Source organism: Cervus canadensis, chromosome 21, assembly GCF_019320065.1.
Source record: "Cervus canadensis isolate Bull #8, Minnesota chromosome 21, ASM1932006v1, whole genome shotgun sequence".
Classification (NCBI taxonomy): domain Eukaryota; kingdom Metazoa; phylum Chordata; class Mammalia; order Artiodactyla; family Cervidae; genus Cervus; species Cervus canadensis.
This window is the reverse complement of record NC_057406.1, coordinates 54,537,856-54,558,531: the sequence shown is the minus strand read 5'-3', so window position 1 is coordinate 54,558,531 and position 20,676 is coordinate 54,537,856. Positions and strand designations below refer to the sequence as shown.

The following is a 20,676-nucleotide window of genomic DNA, read 5'->3' as shown; positions in this document are numbered from 1 at the left end:
TGGTCTCATATTAACTGATGTGGTATCATTGATTGATTTGCGGATGTTGAACCACTCTTGCATCCCTGAGGTAAATCTTAACCATGGAGTATGATCGTTTTAATGTGTTGCTGAATTCAGTTTGCTAATACTTTGTAGATTTTTCATGTCTATATTCATAAGGGATATTAATATTAGCCTTTAATTTTCTTGTGGCATCCTTACCTGGTTTTGGTATCAAGGTAATGCTGGCCTTCTAAAATGAGTTTGGAAGTATTCCCTTCTATTTTATGGAAGTTTGAGGACTGGTTTAAAAGTTAGCTTGTTTAATATATATAATTTACCAGTGAAGCCATCTGGTCCAGGACTTCGGTGGGAGGTTTTTGTTGTGATTCAACATTCTTGCTAGTAATTGGTATGTTCAGATGTTCTATTTCTTCATCATTCAGTCTTGGTATTTGTTGGTATACAGTTGCTCATAGAAGTCTCTTATTATCCTGTGTATTTCTGGGGTATCAAGGTATATAACATTTTCCCTTTCAGTTCTAAGTCCTTTTCTCTTTTTTCCTTACTGAGTCAAGTAAAGGTTTGTCAGTTTAACCTTTCCAAGAAAACAGCTCTTCGTTTCATTTATCTTTTCTATTGTCTTTTTGGTCTCTATTCCATTTCCCATGCTGACCTTTTCCCTTCCTAAGTTTGGGCTTTTTTCCCCTAGTTCCTTGAGATGTAAAGTGAGGTTGTTTGAAATCTTTTTTCTTGATTGTAGGCATTTATTGCTAGGAACTTTCCTTAAGTTACTCTTGCTGTAGTCCATAAATTATGATATTTTGTATTTTCATTGCTCGATTTCTTCTGACACATTAGTTGTTTAGTAGCATGTTGTTTAATCTCCATGTTTGTAAAATTTACCTTTTTTCTTGTAACTGATTTCTAATGTTATAACACTGTAGTCAGAAAAGATGTTTTATAAGATTTTTAATTTATTGAGACTTGTCTTTGTGGTGTAACATCACATGATCTGTGTATTCTGTTGCTTTTGGATGGAATATTCCATGTATTATCTGAGTCCATTTGGTCTAATGAGTCACTTACCATTTGCTTTATTTACAAATGTTATATCCTCTTGTGGACTGAACCCTTTATCATTGTATCTCTTTTGTTTGGTAACACTGAATACCATGCTGTGGACAGAAAAGGCATGCCACTTATAGAAGAGCAGCACTAAGATCTCTAAATCCTGAGCATTAACTGGAGAACAATTGTCAGGAAAGTGTAGTCCCCCAGGGACCTACCTCTGTTCATGGTCTACTCTGGACCCTTGGCCTAATCACCACCTTCCAAGACCTAGGTTTACCCATCTCTTAAGATTACAGGATTTTCTCCTTTTCAAATTCCATGAAGTACTACTTATTTTACATCCTAGACTACCTGTGACAGATGGCACATTTAAGGAATGAATTTCTAAAAACCTTTTTATTCCTCCTTTCAAGAAGTGACTGCAAGTGGAGCCCTGTGTGCCACACGCTTGAAAGGTCAGCACAGAGACCAGCCCTGAGTGCTGCCGCCATAGCTGCAAGGAGGGATGTCAGGCAGCTCTGGTTCAGTCACTTGGATGGCTGCAGCTACACAGGGGGCATCTTTAGGCCAGCTTTTTAAAACTCAGTTAGGATAAATAAAACAGCAAACTGTATGATCTTCATTAAGACTCCATTGGTGTTTCTGAGCTCCTGTTCCCAAAGGGGCCGCTAATAGACGAAGTTCTTGCATTGCCGAGAACAAGCCTCTCTCGTCTTCCAAATGCTTCATTTACTAAAACATAAAATAAATGGTTAAGAAACTACCAGATCAGAAAAGAATATAAAAAATGAGCAACGAGGTTCTCTACTCTGTTGTGGGAGATTTTCTTTTGAAAAACATGTTTAGCACTTTATAAATTGGAAAGTAACCAACTCAAAGTCTAAAATAATGTTCTGAATGAGGTTAACTGTTTTATACTGGTCTACTTTTTTTTTATACTTTACTTTCTTTGCCTTGTCCTAGATTTATTGAATCCACCTTGATAACAAATGTCCAATCCCTCATGACAGTGACTCTGTCCTTCCCTTATTACACTTAATTCTGATTATTTCCTGCCTTCATCTTTCTCTGTATCATGACCACAATAGAATTGTTTTGGGGATTTAGGACTTGTTTTCTTCAGGGAATTGAAGATGCAGGAATCAGAGTAGGGCTACAGCATTCCAAATTACATCAAAGTAATAGAAGGGAACCTGGCCCCTTCAGGGAAGCTGGATTTCAGGAATGTGGGAGAGGAGATCACACTACATACTCTTCCAGCTTGCCAATAAATTCTTTTTTTTTTTTTTAATCTTTCATTTTTAAAATTCAAATTTTGTCATAGATATTTTAAAATTAAAGTATGAAGACAAACTTATTTGTGACTATGAACATTTCCACATTACAACTTGACCTTGTCGGTTTCCTCAGCGACTGTACTGGAGGATGAACACTGGGTCTGCCTTTGCCGTCTCCCTGATGTAGTCAAGCCACACGTTCTATGTTAGCTCTTACAGAACTTACCCAGAAAAAGCAGGAAATTAGGATTCTTACCTGAAGAGACTGTGCTTATATCCCAGACCCGAAGCCCTTCCTTCTGACCTCCAAAAGCATAAATAAATGGCAAATCAGGGCAACAGGAAGAACAGAAGAGAACTCCCTGAGAAGAGAATACAGTCAGTGATTTCAATCTTCCCAGAAAGCGCTAATCTCGATTCCCTACTCCTGTCTACAAGACCCTACGACTGAATGTCACTGAAAACCAACCCACCAGAATCTCCTTCAGGGCTCCTGTAAAGGTACTTCACAGTCAAAACAGTCAAGTTGGTGGGATTATCTCTGTGAGACTGGGTGCATGCTCTGACCACTCAGGCTCACATCTCTATTATCATCTAATAGGGATTTCCTAGTAAATTTAATCTGCTTAATACTCCCAGAAACGAATTCTCCTTTTTAAGTAATAATGCTATAGTACAATCATTTAATGTTAAAAGTTTAATGTTTTGTTTTTTAACTCTATTACTAGATAACACATGCATCATAGCCTTTCCCTTCTCCAGGGGATCTTCCCAACTCAGGGATTGAACCCAGGTCTCCCGCACTGCAGGTGGATTTTTTACCAGCAGAGCCACAAGGGAAGCCCAAGAATACTGGAGTGGCTAGCCTATCCCTTCTCCAGGGGATCTTCCCAACCCAGGAATCAAACTGGGGTCTCCTGCATCGCAGGAGGATTCTTTACCAGCTGAGCTATCAGGGAAGCCTACATGCATCATAGAAAATATAAACAAGAAGTATAAAAATAACTCTGAGATAATCAGCTGTTCATGTTTTGGCACAGGGTTTTCTAGAATTACATATAAGCATTCAACACTTAAGTATTTAAATATATGCATGGGATAATACTATGAAAACTGCTCTGTAGGTGGGGAGGGGTGTTCAGGATGGGGGGGCATGTATACCTATGGCCAATTCATATTAATATATGGCAAAAACCATCACAATACTGTAAAGTAATTATCCTTCAATTAAGATAAATACTTGGAAAAAATGCTATACAAAACTGCCTACCCATATTTTAAAATACACAAACATTCATGTATACAGTTTTAAACAGCTGTATAGTGTTCTATATCTACAGCTGAATTTTTATAATGCCTGGTATACACTATGCTCAATAAATATTTGATGAATTGTTGAATTCTAATCATTTCTAAAACTTTTGCTACTATGTAGTAATTTCAGTGTAGTAAGAACTATTAAATAGTTATACAAAGAGGTAGGTGATAAACTGACCTCAACAGCTGTGGTGCCCTAAAAGGTTCAAGATTTTCAGAGATGGGCTTGATTTTAAGGTTAAAAAGCTGTGGAGCATACAGTTACCAGCAGGGAATGGGGGCAGGGGTGGGAGTTAGGAAGTGACATGCGCACACTGCTGTATTTCAGATGGATAACCAACAAGGACCTATTGCAATGCACAGGGAAGTCTGCTTAATATTATGTAACAATCTTAATGGGAAAACAACTTGAAAAAGAGTAGGTACATGCGTAAGTATAACTGAATCACTTTGCTGACACCTGAAACAACATTGTTCATCAACCATACTCCAAAGTAAAGTTGTAAAAAAAATTTGTAGCCATTTTACTTCTGTCCTGGAAAACCACCTCCTCCTCATCCTGGTTTTCCATAAGCAACTGTTAATCATGAAAGTTGGAAAAGGAACCAGACAGTCATTGATTTCTCCCCAAATTGCCCTAAATTAGAAAACTTCCAGAGTTTGACTAAGACCCAAATTAACTTCTCAACAAATCCATATTCTTTTGTGCAGTGATTCCTAGAGAAAAACAATAGATCAGAAACAGAAAGAACCAAGATGCCCATGAGTATTCTTACCATTTTCATATCCCGAGAGTGAACCAGACTTGGCCTGTCTCCTAATATGTCCCAGATCTTCACGTACTTGTCTGCTGATGCAGTCACAAGACAGCCCTTGATTTGACTGCTTAGATCAAGACCTAGAGGAAGATAAGACTAGTTCAGGGACTCTCACTTTGAAATAAATTTACTTCATCATAGGTTAACAGAAATGAAAGAAACCATATTCTTGCTCACCAGAAATTTCATCATTGTGTGCGTTAAGTGTAAAAATTGGCTTATCTGAACGTGCATCCAAATTATATACAAAGCCGTCATCTGTACTGGCCTGGAAAGAGTAAAAGATGAGCACAGCAATGTTACATGATAATAAAATTTAGCAATGGGTAAATAGTATAAATCCTTGTGAAAATCAGCTATGGACCTGACATACCTGAGACGCTTATTAAAAACTAGCATGGACATAAGGAATTCACTTGTGGTATGCTGAGTTGGCTCTTACAAGGACTAGTTTAGCTGACAGGTCTATTAGGAAGTTGGATATGAGTATGAAGCAATGTAGTTGATACAGACTGGGGTTAGAAATGCGGTGGCACAGAGGCAGAAGTTACATCCATGAGAAGAGAAGGGATTTGCTCTGTGAGTGCAGAATTTAGAGCGCCGTGTGAGGACAGAGGCCTGGAGAACACGCCACTCACGGTAAAGGCTGAGGAGGAGCTCACAGAGGTCAGAATCAAAGAGGGAAGGAAAATAACAGAACCCAAGGAGGCAAGGCTTCTAAAGAAAGTGACAATGCTGTCAGTGTTTGGGCAAAGAGGTTTAATCAGGAAAGGACTGAGGCAGATTACAGTCCCACTTTCAAGAAAGGAAGAGAAAACTTTGAAGGGATTAAGAGACAGACCTGGTCACCGATGGGAGACAGAGACTTGCGCCTATATACAGGCCAAGGGCAAGAGTCAGGAAAGAGTGGCCAAAAAAGGGACAACTGATGCAGTTTTATAGGTGGGGCTGTAATGGGCACAAAAAAGGAAAAGGAGGGGCGTTTCATCTTTTGAGACTTGAGAGATGGAGGTACACCATTTTACTTTGATTACTTTCCACTTCCTTAAATGTTTGTGATTTTAGGGCTGATAACCATTTGGCAGCAAATAACCTAGGACATGTGTGCGCCTGCCTGCTGAGAGCCAGCTCTCCAATGTAACTGGGGCTTCACCTGAGATGTTGCAAGATGGGATCTGGCTTGAGGTGGCTCAGGCTGGGAATCACACGCACCCCTGCAGAGGGTTGAGATGATATGCCCCTAGAATCACAACTGCAGGAACCCTACTGAAACCTCACATATTCAAAGAAAGCTTTTTTTTTTCCCCAAAGAATTCTGTCCCTCATTTATAAAGCACTAGATATTTGCTTTAGGAAAATTAGGAAATACATGATTCCTTGGCTTCTAGATAAAAGCTGGGATTTTATTTTTCCATGAACTGAAATATCAGTGGCATCTTTGGATGCAACATGGAAAACTGTTCTCTGCAGATATTATGGGTATTCACAAAATGATCATAAACTTTCTTCCCATCTGGGAGACAGTGGTACATTAGTAAGTAAGTGTTAAGTCACTCAGTCGTTTCTGACTCTTTGTGACCCTATGGACTATAGCCCACCAGGCTTCTCTGTCCATGGAATGAATTCTCCAGGCAAGAATACTGGAGTGGGTTGCCATTTCCTTCTCCAGGGGGTCTTCCCAACTCAGGGATCGAACCTGGGTTTCCTGCACTGCAGGCAAATTCTTTACTGTCTGGACCACCAGAGAAGGTGTAAGTGCTCTATTTATTAAACATGATAGCATTAGCATCACTGGAGCTCCATTTAAGTACTAATATTTAAATAAAGGAAAATTTTCTTGAACTGATTTAATCATTGGAAACAAAATGAATTTCTGTGATTTTAGTACTGATAACCATGTTAGCAAATAACCTAGAAAATATGTGTGCCTTAGTATTTGTCATGCTCAGTATTACAAAATAATTTTACAATGATCAACTAATTATTACAACTAAAAATGTGGCATGCTTTGGAATGGTTGGAAATTAGCAAAATTATTTACATGTTTACCATTTTTTTTGTGGTGAATTCATTGTTCTCTTGTTGACAGATTTTTTTTTTTTTTTTTAATAAACCCCAAATGCAAATACTTCACACTGTTGATATAGAAAAAGCTTTTCTACAATGGAAGTAAAGAAAATAAGTCATTAATAATCTAATAAACATGTGCATATTCTTACCAAAAAATGACACGGTGAAAAGTGGTTCCAGGTCACTCTCTCAATCTGCCCACTGAAGCGCCACATCCGGTGTGTCTCCTCCGGACTCCGGCAGTCATACAGAGCCACGGACCTGGGCGTGTCCAGGCACAGTTAGGGTTTTCAGCGCTCAATAACCCCCACCATGACATCAAGACCCAATTATTTACAGCCTATTTTAAGGTTCTAAAAGAACAGATGAGTTGATTTTTACTAATTGGTGAACTCTGGTCCTGTCACTTGAAGACACTGGTGGCTCCAGATGTCACAGTGGCCTTGACCTCCCCCAGATTGAATCCTCTATTTCAAAGATGAATCATCTCCATTACCCAAAGAAAAGGACAATTTCTAATTTGTCTTTCTCCAATACTGCTCAGAGCCAGTCTTAGCCACATTTACTCTCTATAAGCAGGTTACCACGTTGGGGGAACAGATGAATGAAGTGAAGTGAAAGTCACTCAACTGTGTCCAACTCTTTGTGACCCCATGGACTATACAGTCCATTGGATTCTCTAGGTCAGAATACTGGAATGGGTAGCCTTTCCCTTCTCCATGGGATCTTCCCAAATCAGGGATCCAACCTCAGGCTCCCGCATTGCAGGTGGATTCTTTACCAGCTGAGCCATAGGGGAAGCCCAAGAATACTAGAGAGGGTAGCCTGTCCCTTCTCCAGCGGATCTTCCAGACCCAGGAATCGAACCAGGGTATCCTGCATTGCAGGTGGATTCTTCACCAAATGAGCTATGAGGGAAGCCAGGTTAACATGTCTCAGTCACATTTACTCTCTACAAGCAGGTTACTGTGTTGGGGGAACAGATGAATAGACTTTTGTAGTTGGGATTGATACAAAACTACACAAGGATAAGGATACAAAATAAAAGACTGCAACTTATTTTCTGTTTTTATTAGCTACCTCTCCCATCTCCAATCTGTAAAGAGCACACACATGATTTGGAAACCCCCTGTGATGGACTGCAGTGGTCCCAATTCTTCATCTCTCCCCACATCCATGCCCTCTGTCAGTGATCTAGGAGTTCCTCCCCTAAAGGCAGAGTTCATTTTCCACTCCATGTGATGTCTGTTTCAGCCTAGAGTAAGAGAGATATGTAGTAGGTCTAAGCCCATGTCTAAGAGGCCCTGGTGTCTCTGCCTGTACTCCTGACCTTGCTGTGGCAACATATGTGGACTAGCCTGCTAGTTTTAAAAGGATGTGAAACAGCAGAGTCTCTGGGCCTAAACAAGTCAAGATTAGTAGAGCTATCAGTTGAATCTAGCCTCGATTAGCTCAACCTTGCACAGGACAAGAAGCAAATATTCATCACTTAAGACACTGAATTTGGGGATGGCTTGCTTCAGAGCAATGTCCAACTCATACACCCTCTAAAAATTGAAGATGTTAGCTGGGAATTATAACAGAACCATATTCCCTTGCAGACTGAGAAGATCAAGCTGAAAGGACAAATAAGTACTAGTAAAGATTTAAACACATAAAAGCCACAGTAATAAATTCTATCTGAACATTCAGTGATACTTTCTGAGTTAGTTCAAGAGGGAAAAAACCAACAACAATTAATTCCTAAAATGCTTTCTTACTTATCATATGATCCAGAAATCAGAGTCTGTGCTTCAAATGGATGAAACTGGAGAGTCTGGACCTAAGAGGAAGAAACATAAATTAATAGATAAATGTTTGTTTGGTTTTGGTAAAACTGCCTAATACGTGATGGGAATCAACTTAGTAGTGTTCCTACAAATTTTTTCCTTTGAAATGTATTATGTGAAGAAGCATAAACGTACTACATAATCAGAAGGACAAAACATACTTCTAAATAAAAGCTGATACTTAAAAGACCCAATGCAGCATTCCCCAAATTGTGCTAGGCAGAATACCTATGTCCCTCAGATGTTAAAGTACAGTCAGAAGAAAAAGGGGAGTGGTCAAACTTACTGGGCAATGCTACACATTCTGGAAGTTTCACAACATGCATTAGCACATTAGATCCCTGGGTTCTGCAGTATCAACTGTTAAATTCTTTAACCCCATTACGTGACCCTTCATCCCTTTCTAGGAGCCTCTGTAAAAAATGTTCCAAAGCACTAATGTTCCTAGTCACTTTACCTTTCAGTACCTAATTTTGCACTGCTCAAGAGGATAATAATTATAACTATCACAAAGGGCTCTGTGAAGATCCAGTGGGTTAGCATGTCAAAGCACTTTGTAATTCACAAAAGTCATATATAAATGTTTGGGATTATTTGTTGTAGTCAATATATGCCCCAGCTTTTTAGAATCCCTTTTATCCACGAAATCACTATACCTTGTCTGTGTGTACGGCAAGGCTAGCCGCTGGCTTCCCCAAGGACATATCCCACAGAATAACAGTGTTATCAGCTGATGCACTGGCCAGCACATTTCTGAGAAAGGGAGGAAACAAATCGGGTAATCTTTTAAAAATCAAGAGCATTACATGTAAGAGTTCCGCTTATAACCCTACCAAAAAATAAAATAAAATACCTAGGAGTAAATTTAACAAAAGAAATGCAAGATTTTCAATATACTGAGAGGTTACCCAGAGGTTCTGATTTGCAGCCAAGTTTGGGAAATACTAACCTAAACAACGTTCTCAAGTCCATTTCCCCAAACAGTTGTAACTCTGTAGAGGTCTGAACACAAATGAGAAGGCAGGGTATCCTTCAGTAAGCTAGCACTCTGGGATCTTCCTTAGAATGCTCAAATTATGAAGTGTCCAGAGTAATAGAAATGCCTTTAAAAAACTGTCTTGGGTAATCAAGTTTGTTCTTCCCTCTAAGTAAGTTGTACTCATTCTAATGCTTACCTTCCTTGCCTCAATAGCCCCTCAAACCAACTGTACTATTAGGAAAATGGCCCTTTTGAGGTAATAAGTATAAAAAATACATGGATGACACACAAAAGAATTAAGTTGAACTCTTACCTTACAGAGTATACAAAATAACTCAAAATATATCAAAGACTTAAACCTAAGAGCTAAAACTATAAAACTTTAAGGGATGAAAATCTTCGTGACAGTGGATTTGCCAATGATTTCTTCACTATTACACTAATGTGAACGTGACGTCGCTCAGTCACGTCCAACTCTTTGTGACCCCATGGACTGTAGCCCACCAGGCTCTTCCATCCATGGGATCCTCCAGGAAAGAGTACTGGAGTGGGCTGCCATTTCCTTCTCCATTACACTAAAAGCACAGGCAATAAAAGTGAAAATGAACTGCACCACATCAAAATGAGAAACTTCTGTGCTTTGAAGGACACTTCAACAGGGTTAAAGTCAATCCACTGAGTGGGGGAAAATATTGGCAAATCACAAATCTCTTAAGAGATTAATTTTCAGAATATATAAAGAACTCCTACAACTTAACAGCAAAGAGGATCTTCCCAACTTAGGGATCAAACCTGGGTCTCCTGCATTGCAGGCAGATTCCTTACCACCTGAGCCACCAAGGAAACCACATTTCATTCATTTATAACAGCAAAAAAAACCAAACAACTAAAAAAATGGACAGAAGGATTTGGACAGACATTTCCCCAAAGAAGATATACAAATGACCAACAAGTACTGGAAAAGATGCTTGACATCACTAATCACTAGGGAAATGCAACTCAAAGCTACAATGAGATACCACTTCACACCAGTTAGGATGGCTATTACAAAGACAACAATAACAAAAATAGCAAGTATCAAGTGTTCAAAAGGATGTGGAGAAACTGGAACCCTTGTGCACTGGGGCTGGAAGGTAAATTGCAACTGCTGTAGCAAACAGTATGGTGGTTTTTCAAGAAGTTAAATGTAGAAATACCATTAGCTGCAGCAATTTTAATTTTAGCTGTATATTCAAAAGAACTCAAAGGAGGGACTCTAACAAATACATGTAAACCCATGTTATTATATGTATGTCAATGACACCAGCATTATTCACAAGGGCCAAGAAGTGGAAACAGCCCAGGTGTCCATAACAGATGGATAAACAAAATATGGCATATATGTACAATGGAGTATCATTTGATCTTAAAAAGGAAGGAACTCCTGCTATACGCTACACCATGGATGAACCTTTTCCTAAGTGAAATAAGCCAGTCACAAGAAGACAAATACTATATGATTCCACTTATAAGAGGTACCTGGAGGAGTCGACTCAGAGAGAGAGAAAGCAGAATGGTTGTTACTAAGGCGTGGGTGGGCAGGAAATGGGGAGTTACTGTTTACTGGGCATATAGTTTCAGTTTTGGAAGAAGAAAAACTTCTGGAGTTGAATGGTGGTAATGACTGCACAACGTGTGAGATGTCCAGAAAAACTGTGTCCAAAAAACTGTACACCTAAACATGGTTAAAATGATAATATTTTACAAAAAAAGAACATGTGGACAAGATGTTGTCAAAACTAAACGACGTGAGAAAAATGTCTTCCCTGCAGTAACAATTCTCCCACACCACTGGCACTGCAACCTCAGTACATGCTGGTTTTCCCAGCAGTGCTGGAAGAAGGGCACCTGGTCCCCACACAGGTCATGAGCATCTGCCAAGTGAAGAGACGGCAGGTGGGGGGGGGGGGGGGTTGCAAGGATACAGATAGCAGCATTCCTGCCTCCCAGCAATGTCTACTGCAGGGAAAGAGAAGAAAACAAGGACATAAAGATGTGAAAACACAATGCAGAGAGACTGAATGAAGATGTGAGGCAAAATCACAGTGGTTACAGTCTTTAACAAGCCTGCAAATAGTATTTCTTCTTACCTGACCAGCTTATTCCAAGAAAGGTCAAGGACAGCATCTGTATGCCCATCTGCTGAGGAATTCTGTAATAATTGTTTAATTACTTTTGGTATTAAAGCATCCCCCCAATAAAACTGTTTTATTAATTTGAAAGCTTCTTTAAAACCTTAAGATTATTCTGATCTTACATAAACTTGCTCCAAGATCTAGGGAAAGAAACACCTTGTCTCCCTCTTACTTCAGAGATATGATAAATGTTCTCTACAGGGAAGAAACTATAGTAGTTCTTTATCTGTTATAATTCTATAAATCAACCCCCAACCCATCTCTCCCTCACCAAAAATGTAACAATTTAAAAAGTTATAGGAATACAAGGATATTTAGAATTCAACATACTCAAGGCTAAAGAGAAACATTTTAAAAGTTCAAAAGTAGCATACTAGTGTGAATAGCCACTATACATAAGGAGGATCATAATCTAAGAGTAACTTGTCTTGTGTAAGGATGAATAATGTGCTAGTGTAGGTTTTATGTAATCAGAAATCGATCTTTCCTTGGATGGGCCTTCTGAAACTAGAAACTACAGCAACTCTGGAACTACTTTATCTTATTCCACCAAAACTGTCTAACTGAAACAGCGCACATTCTCAGCCCCTGCTCCCACCACCCCCCAAACCTATTTCTATTTATCATTAGAGTTTAAATATCTATTAGCTTGTTTACCTTCTTTCCTTTCTTTTTCTTCTTTTTTGACAGCTTACTTCCAAGTGTGAAGACTGGCTCTAGAGAGTCCACTATATCCAGGTCCCACACTTCAATAACAGGGGTCATGTTTCCCACAGCAATGTAATTTCCTACAGGAGGAAATGATACATTTGTGATTTAAAAAATAACTTCTAATGAAATACATTACATACAGACTGACTGACTCATGGCTTAGAGAAAGTTCTCTCAAACTTTCATGTGCCTGGATGTGGTTAAAATGCATATTGTTTCCAGAGGTCTTGGGTGGGGCCTTAAAACTGCATTTGTAACCGGTTCGCAGATGGCGGCAATGCTGAGCTGCTGGTCCTCAGACCACAGCGTGAGTGACAAGGGCTCCGTCTCCTGGTCCCAGGGTCTTCACTGATATAATGACAGAACTCTTCCTACCTTCATGGCTGTGGTGAGGATGAGGATTTGACTAGATCATGAATGTGAACAAGCTTTGCAAACAAGATGTGAGGTGTGAGTATTAACAGTTTTTACCCTAATTATTAAGTGTGATGGGACAAGGAACAGTGTGCAGCTAAGGCCAAAGGGACTAAGCTAAGAGCCTAATCCTCTCTTCATTCTGGTTCTACTTTATGTTTTCTGAAAAGGGTCATGCACTGAACTCTACCTGATGACAATGGACACAGCATGCCAGTTTACACTGGGTTTTCAGGAGACCTCCTCACAGTTCTGAGCCCTCATCAGGCCCTGTCCTTCCGCCTAGTGAGCAGCTACCTCTTTAGCGTGTTCAAAGTCTGGAGACATACAGACCCCAAACAATTAAGTGGCTGTGGTCTGAAAACTGTAACTTCATAAAACATCAACCATTCTGGAAACATTCATACAAAATAGATGACGTGTGTAGCTAGGAAAAACACACAGGAGTAGAACCACTGAGCAATCTTTTTCTAATTACCAGTTGAATCATCTGGGCTAGGATCAAAATTTAGCCATTCCACACTCAAAGGGTATGCAGACAACAGGATATCATGGTGGACATAAAAAGAATCTTCTTCTTGATTATAAACTGAAAAGATTGGGAAAAGAGACTTTATTACATCAGAGTAAGAAATCATATCCCACTCAAAAGAACAGAGACTCTCTTTTAAACCTACGGCAATCACTTGCTTAAAGTCATACATTTAATACACTTAAAAGTGATGACATTAAAGAAATTCCAAAGTATGTACTGTTAGGCAAAAATTTTTCATGTCTAATATATTCCTAGTACCTGGTGAGCCCCAGAGGGAAATATAAACACTGACAGAAAATTGTCATCAGGCTGAATGCTCCATCTGCATGTTCCCTGGCTAAAACGCTCCGACATTCTGGTTCACCAACTACAGAAAACGCTCACAAGGTCTCCATTAGAAGTGCTTCATCATTGTTTTATCTTTTTTTTTTTTTTTTTATGGAACGCTTCACGAATTTGCGTGTCATCCTTGCGCAGGGGCCATGCTAATCTTCTCTGTATCATTCCAATTTTAGTATATGTGCTGCCGAAGCGAGCACTGTTTTATCTTTTAAAGATCTATTTGGTCGTAAGTCGAAACAAGTCAGTACTGGAGAGAAATAACTCATAGTTTTAGAAATTTAAATGCTTATAAAAAATGCTTCTTTAATATTTATTATTAAAACAAGTAAGAAATATTAAAAATTATATAATGAAACACTGATAAACATAGAGCCTAAGTAATCAGAAATTCTCCCCTAATATGCTTTTTACTAGAAAGAAGCAATTTAAGATGAGCTAAGGATTTTTAAAAAATTCTTCAGACCATGGTATTTGGGGTAGATCTTGGGACTAGCAGATTCCATGTAATGTTCTATCACATCACTTTATGATGAGAATGTGTGTTCAAAATTATTAACTTGTGGTCCTGTAAGAACCTCAACGATGGTCAATGTACTCAGCTTACATTTTAAAGAAAGATGACGATGAAACCTTAAAACAATCTTCTTTTGACCATGTCTTTTTATTATTCAGATTTAGAGAGAAATTTTGAAATTATTCCTGAACAGAGATACACCACTTAACTTGGGAGATTCACACCAAATCCAAATAAAACATATCATGAATGACCTAACTTAGAATGAAACAGGAATACAATTACTTTACCTCAACTTCTCAGCTCCTGTGAATCACAAGATTCAAAGGAATGACTAGAGTAAACTTTCAAATGAGAATGTATAAAAATCAGTGATGACTAACTGTAATAGTTCCAATTTTTTGAAACTGGAGTTGGTCTTTAAAAAATTCCACCAACATGGTTTACATTTAAAATATGTAAAAAGTTCAAAGATAATTAGAAGAATAACTTCACATTGAAATAATTGCTATTTAAAGTCTTTTGGATTGTATAAATAGATCACAATGGGCCATGGGATAAAAATGGCCTAACTGCAACAAACTTAAAGGCTGTAAAGAAATCCAAGTTAATAGAGTAGGAGTAACCTAGAAGGTGCCAATAAACATTAAGCCCAAAGGATTTAATTTTCATACTATGTAACTGTGTTTCCTATAAAAAAAGGTATTAACCTAATAATCTCTTTAAGCTTCAAAATTTTAAGACAGATGAATAGAATCAACTAAAATGAGATACAACAGGACTTGGTGCCTAGAAATCCATAGTAGTTAGTACAATGGTTCTTTTTTTTCTTTTTTTTTTTTTTAAATTTATTTATTTATTTATTTTTTCAGTGGGTTTTGTCATACATTGATATGAATCAGCCATAGAGTTACACGTATTCCCCATCCCGATCCCCCCTCCCACCTCCCTCTCCACCAGATTCCTCTGGGTCTTCCCAGTGTACCAGGCCCGAGCACTTGTCTCATGCATCCCACCTGGGCTGGTGACCTGTTTCACCATAGATAATATACATGCTGTTCTTTTGCAACATCCCACCCTCATCTTCTCCCACAGAGTTCAAAAGTCTGTTCTGTACTTCTGTGTCTCTTTTTCTGTTTTGCATATAGGGTTGTCATTACCATCTTTCTAAATTCCATATATATGTGTTAGTATGCTGTAATGTTCTTTATCTTTCTGCCTTACTTCACTCTGTATAATGGGCTCCAGTTTCATCCATCTCATTAGAACTGGTTCAAATGAATTCTTTTTAACGGCTGATACAATGGTTATTTTAATATCACTTAAGTACAGAACCTTTTAGTAAGAGATGTATTCCACTTACCATGCACCTCTAAATTGCATTGGTCCTGTTCAGCTCTGCCACAAACTATGAGATTGTCACTGGGCTTAATCAAGAAGTCTTCACGTTCATATTGCTCCTACGTGGAGACAGAAAAAGTCATTGATTAGAATCAGCTATTTGGGAAGGTTTTTCAAACACTTAAGGAGGATAATTAGAAAAACCACATAGATATTTACCGTATCTTTCAGAGTGACATAAGGATCTTGATCATTACTCCCATAGACCGTAAGACCCAAGAGAGATTCACCAAGAGTTTCAGCATCTATAAGAATTCATACAATGAAATGAATAAGCCAGTCCTTTAGACTAAAGCATTCTTCCTAAGACATGGGCTTCTCTGGTGGCTCAGACAGTAAAGAATCCGCCTGCAATGCAGGAGACCTGGGTTTGATCCCTGGGTCAGGAAGGTCCCCTGGAGATGGAAATGGCTACCCACTCCGGTATTCTTCCCTGAAGAATTCCATGCACAGAAGAGCCAAGCAGGCTACAGTCTATGGGGTCGCAAAGAGCTGGACACGACTGAGCAGGTAAAATACACACACACATCCCATCTTTGAACTTAGATCCTACCGTCTATTTCATAACTAACTCTGAATCATTTATAACTGGGGAAGTAAATTATAGATAATAATAAATAGGAATTTTAAAGCCATTTACTTTTGGTCCTGGAATGCACATCTAATAGTCTTGAAATATACACTCTTCCAAAATAAGAACCAACTCAAACCAAGAAACCCCCTTTTAGAAAATATCAGAACTCTACTCAGATCTCTAGCTTGCTCCTTGTAATCATTATTCTAAAGTGCTACAGAGAGGTGGCCTTGTAGACCTGGAAATAAATAGGTCCCTAAAACACTGGTATCAACACATTAAGTGTTGCCTTGTCAAAGAAAATTGTAAACTGATGAGCCTCATAAAGTGAAGTGGGTTTCTTTATTGCAAGATGTCTCATAACTGCTGACAGGCTAACTTGCCCAGTGAATCTGAAAGAGGAGATACTACCCTTTACACCAAATTTACCTCAAAGCGACATTCTCTCATGGCATGTCTACAAAGGTGACAGAATAGACCCCGAGAAACATAAAACTCAGAAGGAAGATACTCTCAATTTCCAGGGGAAGCTACTTTAAGGAGGCAGGGCTCTTTGGTCTTAAACACCTGACAGGTAACAGACGGGAATTTCTACGGGACAAGGTGGACAGAGCCAGTGCTCGGCGGGGTATGGAGAGTATCAGGAAGCAAGCGTCTGAATGGCTTTGCTCTGGACTGGTCAGCTCTCCCTTCTCTGTATTTCCATGGTACTTGGTCCTAACAGCATGGAAGCCACCCAGAGCGGGACCTACAGCCCAGAGTCCAATGGAAAAAAGTATCCTCTGCATCTGAGGAAGTACACTGAAAAGCATGAAGGTTTTAGAGTCAGAGAATATTAAAACCTCAGCTCCATTATTCACCAGCTGTGTGACACTGGCAAAGTTATTTCATCTCTATAAGCCTGTATTTTTTTCTGTAAAATGGAGGTAATAATTTCTCTCTCATTATTGCAGATAAAGAAAAATGAATTACAGATTAACCACTACTTGCAATAAAATATACAGTATTAATTTTTTTTGTTTTGTATTTTAGATCTTAGATAAGTGGGTTGAACTGGTTTTTTTAAGCCAGTTTAGGAAACATGCTGTCTGCCTTGAGCCTTGACCCAGATTATCTGACTGAGATAAAGGACGATGGGATTTCAGAGTAAAGCTTTGGAATGCTAGTATCATGATCTAACGCACTGAGTTTGTGACTAAAAACCAGTATAAGTGACTAAATTCTAACCTGGGTCGCCTTCTTCATCATATTTATCTAAGTCGTACTCGGCCAGCTCGTCATCATCCAGCGTCCTGTCATCTTCTGGGTCGCCATCCTCCAGGGGCTCCCGTGGTCGGGCCTGGGTACGGGCACTCTGCATGCCATCCTCTGAAGGATCGCCTGTTTCCTCTTCATCACTGCCACCTTCTTCACTACCAGAAGAAAAAAGAAAAAGTAAAAAGATCAGCCAAAAGGCACCGTTCAATAATAAGACCACCTTGTTATCATCGTTTAAGATTTACATTTTATCTAGACTTGACTACAGGAATCAACATCCCCAAACTTACTGTAATTTTTCCTTTGCTTCAGCAATGAGACGTTTCACTTCTTCTTTACTAAGTTCTACCTATAAGAGAGCAAACATTTCATTATGATATATTTAAGGAAACCATTTTTAAGTCTCTGAATTAAAAAGATTGCAAACTAATCTAAAACATGGTTTTAAGAGACATCCAGAGTCAAATATCAATCCAAAGTCTCTAAATTTAACATAAATGGACTTCTGACATGTCCTTATAAATGAAGATCCCTTCTCACCCAGAACTGTTCAAAAATCATGTTCTCTCCAGACTTTTTTTTAAAAAAGATGGACTTGTATAGACTGCCTTCTGTGATAGCTCATCTCATTTTCTTCTGATTACCTCAGCTCGGCAGCCACTCTTCCCATGTTCCCTGCGGATATTCCCAAACAAAGCACTCCTGCCTTCGTCCCCTGCCCTGATCCCTGGCATCATTGCCAAGTATTCACTCACTGTACTGTCACCACCTTGCAAAGCTCATTCTCTCTGAATGGATTACTCCAAACTTTCCCTTCTCTATCCCTGTGCACTGTAGTTCCATTTTTCTGATGATCTATAAGACTCTCCACTTGGACATCCTATTCAAAACTGGTCATCCTCTTTAGTGCCAAACTGTAAGCTTACTGTGTTCCGTCCATTCTTGATAGATGATGAACCAACCAACCACCCAGTTTGTACCAAAATGCCTTTAATAATATAGAAATCCTATTGGATAACTCCAGAAACTAAAAGTTCTTAAAATTTTAATTAGGAGATACTTATTTTTTTAATTTCTCTTACTGCTTTGAATTTTTCTTTCTGGGACTTTGTAGAATAAATCCAATCTCTTCTTCCTACAAACTCTTAAGCAATGGTTCCCAAATCTGTCTGCACATTAGAATCACCTGAAGGACTCTTAATCTCCAAACTAAATAAATCACAATACCTGGGAGCTGGTAGTTTTTGAAGCTTCCCAGGTGGTTTCAATGTGTGGACATGTTTGGAAATCAGTGTCCTCAAGTATTTGAAAGTCTCTGGTCCCCTTTTAACAACTCTTGCTTCCTTCAGTAATTTTTAATATATTATTTCCTGTCCCTATTCTATATGCATGCTCAGTCGTGTCTGACTTTTTGCAATCAGATGGACTGTCCTCTGCCAGGCTCCTATGTCCATTGGATTCTCTAGGCAAGAATACTGGAGTGGGCTGCCATGCCCTCCTCCAGGGGGATCTTCCCTACCCAGGGATAGAACCCGCCTCTCTTCTGTCTCCTGCATTGGCAGGTAGGTTCTTTACCATTAGCGCCAACTGAATGTCTACCGTGTGCCAAATGCTGGGGAAACTGTAGAATAAAACGGTCTATGTCCCGGTGGAACTGGCTCAATAACCTGAAACAAACACTACCCCGCCCGTTTTTTTCATTAACATTTATTCCCACTGACAAAGAATTATATATGCACATGTCAACTCCATAAAGGCAGAGACTTTTCCTGTTTTGCTCATGCCTATCCCAGGACCCCGAACAATGCTGGGAACAGAGAAAGCACTTCGTTAAATATCTGTTGAATAACTTAGATAATTTCCTCGGCTACAGACTCAGTCTCTCCTGTAGGCTTTTCCCCTTCATAACGTGTCACCGTTTACCTCTACCCCCACCCCCACCCCACGGCCACATCAACATTTCATTTGCACTACTGCGAGAAACTCCTAATGCAACTCTCGGGCTCACGACACCGTAGTCTCCACATCAGTTTTTCTACACCATGGTTTTCATCCAGTTCATTCCTCTAAACGCCGGGCGGAGATATGTGCCCCCTCTTCCCGGTTTGCCTGAAAACGCACTAGGGTGATGGGAGACTATGTGGTGTTGTCAAGAGGGCTCGCGGGAAGGTCTCAGCAAGCAGCATCCCGCCTCCTTCCAGCCCACGAGGCCCACGTGCGTGCGAATCGCGGGGGAAGAGACGGCGAGGGGGCGGGGCCCAAGGGGCCAGGAGTCCCAGACCCTCGGAGCCACAGCCCTAGCCACGGCAAACAGGCCACAGCCGGCCCCAACCCCGGCAGTCCCACCAGCGGCGCCAGGGCCGCGCGTTCCGGGTCCAGGTTCCCAGGCGGCGCTGACCCAGGATGCTGCAGAGAGGCCGCTCCCCCTATACCTCGGAGCGACCAGGCCTCACCTTGTCTGGCGTCTCTTTGGCCACGCCGCAGCGGACCCAGGCCACGCACGTCACCTGGCGGCTGCGGTTCATGGTCCTCGGCGCAGCGACGCCTCACGCTACAGACTTGCCCGGGTGGGTCTGGAATCCCCCGCAGCCCTTCGGCTAGCACGCTCCGAGAAGGGCTCCCGGCCGCGGCTTGGGGCAGAGCGTAGGCGCTGGCCACCGGTTCCTTAGGGGTTGTCGCCCGCTTCTGACGTCGTTCGAAAGCGCCGAACGGGAAAGGGGTGGGGAAAGAGTTGGTCTCCGAGGCAGCCGGGTCTGGAGTCCACGAGAGCAAGGCTGCTGTGTACGGTGGTGTGAATGGGTTTTAGAAGACATCCATGACGATGTCTGCGGCTTCGTGGGAGTAAGGAATAAATAAATGAAATTGGAACTGTAAAGGTCAGAGCCAAATTTACACCAACCTTTATTTTGCCTCCATGTTCTTAGAGCTGACAATGGTAGAGGTTTTAGGTTTGTTTTTAAAAGCTTTCTCCAAAATGAACTTTTTTTTTTCCTTCTTCTTCTTCTCTGGCTAGGCGGGCTTGTGGGATCTTAGTTCCCCAAGTTCGGCAGAGCAGTGAAAGCCCCAGCCTTACACTGGATGACCAGGGAATTCCCCCGAATGAATTATCATTTCAAGGAGATAGTTTAGCCATTACATTTCATTACATTCTTGCATGTTACTTATATACCAAGTACAAGGTAGTGGTTGGAGCAGCAGCAAACACAAAGTGCTTGATATATACAGGAGGCACCGTTTTAAGTGCCTTATGTAAACTTGGTAACTTCTTAACCCTTTGTGGGAAATCTTACTCCCATTTTACGCATGGGGGAATATAATCTTTCCCAAGGCCACACAGTTAGCAAGTAGCTAGGATACTGTCAACTACAAATTGGCACTTACCATGGGCATTTGCTTCCCTGGTGGCTC

At 40.2% G+C, this 20,676-nt stretch overlaps 1 protein-coding gene and 1 non-coding gene across 2 annotated transcripts; both read right to left on the bottom strand.

The window, feature by feature from the left end:
• Positions 1 to 1,433: 1,433 nt before the first annotated feature.
• Positions 1,434 to 19,938, bottom strand: PWP1 (PWP1 homolog, endonuclein). The gene is made up of 15 exons (XM_043440990.1): positions 19,722 to 19,938; positions 17,559 to 17,617; positions 17,239 to 17,423; positions 15,597 to 15,682; positions 15,400 to 15,496; positions 13,124 to 13,234; positions 12,178 to 12,308; positions 11,476 to 11,537; positions 9,024 to 9,120; positions 8,299 to 8,360; positions 6,688 to 6,799; positions 4,646 to 4,736; positions 4,427 to 4,548; positions 2,590 to 2,695; positions 1,434 to 1,788 (listed from the first exon to the last, which is right to left on the bottom strand). Exons 1-15 carry the CDS (start codon positions 19,791 to 19,793, stop codon positions 1,679 to 1,681), a joined length of 1,503 nt encoding a protein of 500 aa, XP_043296925.1. The 5' UTR covers positions 19,794 to 19,938; the 3' UTR covers positions 1,434 to 1,678.
• LOC122424173 lies at positions 13,613 to 13,719 on the bottom strand. Its single transcript, XR_006264357.1, has one exon. It is a non-coding gene; the product is annotated as a U6 spliceosomal RNA (small nuclear RNA).
• Positions 19,939 to 20,676: the final 738 nt, after the last annotated feature.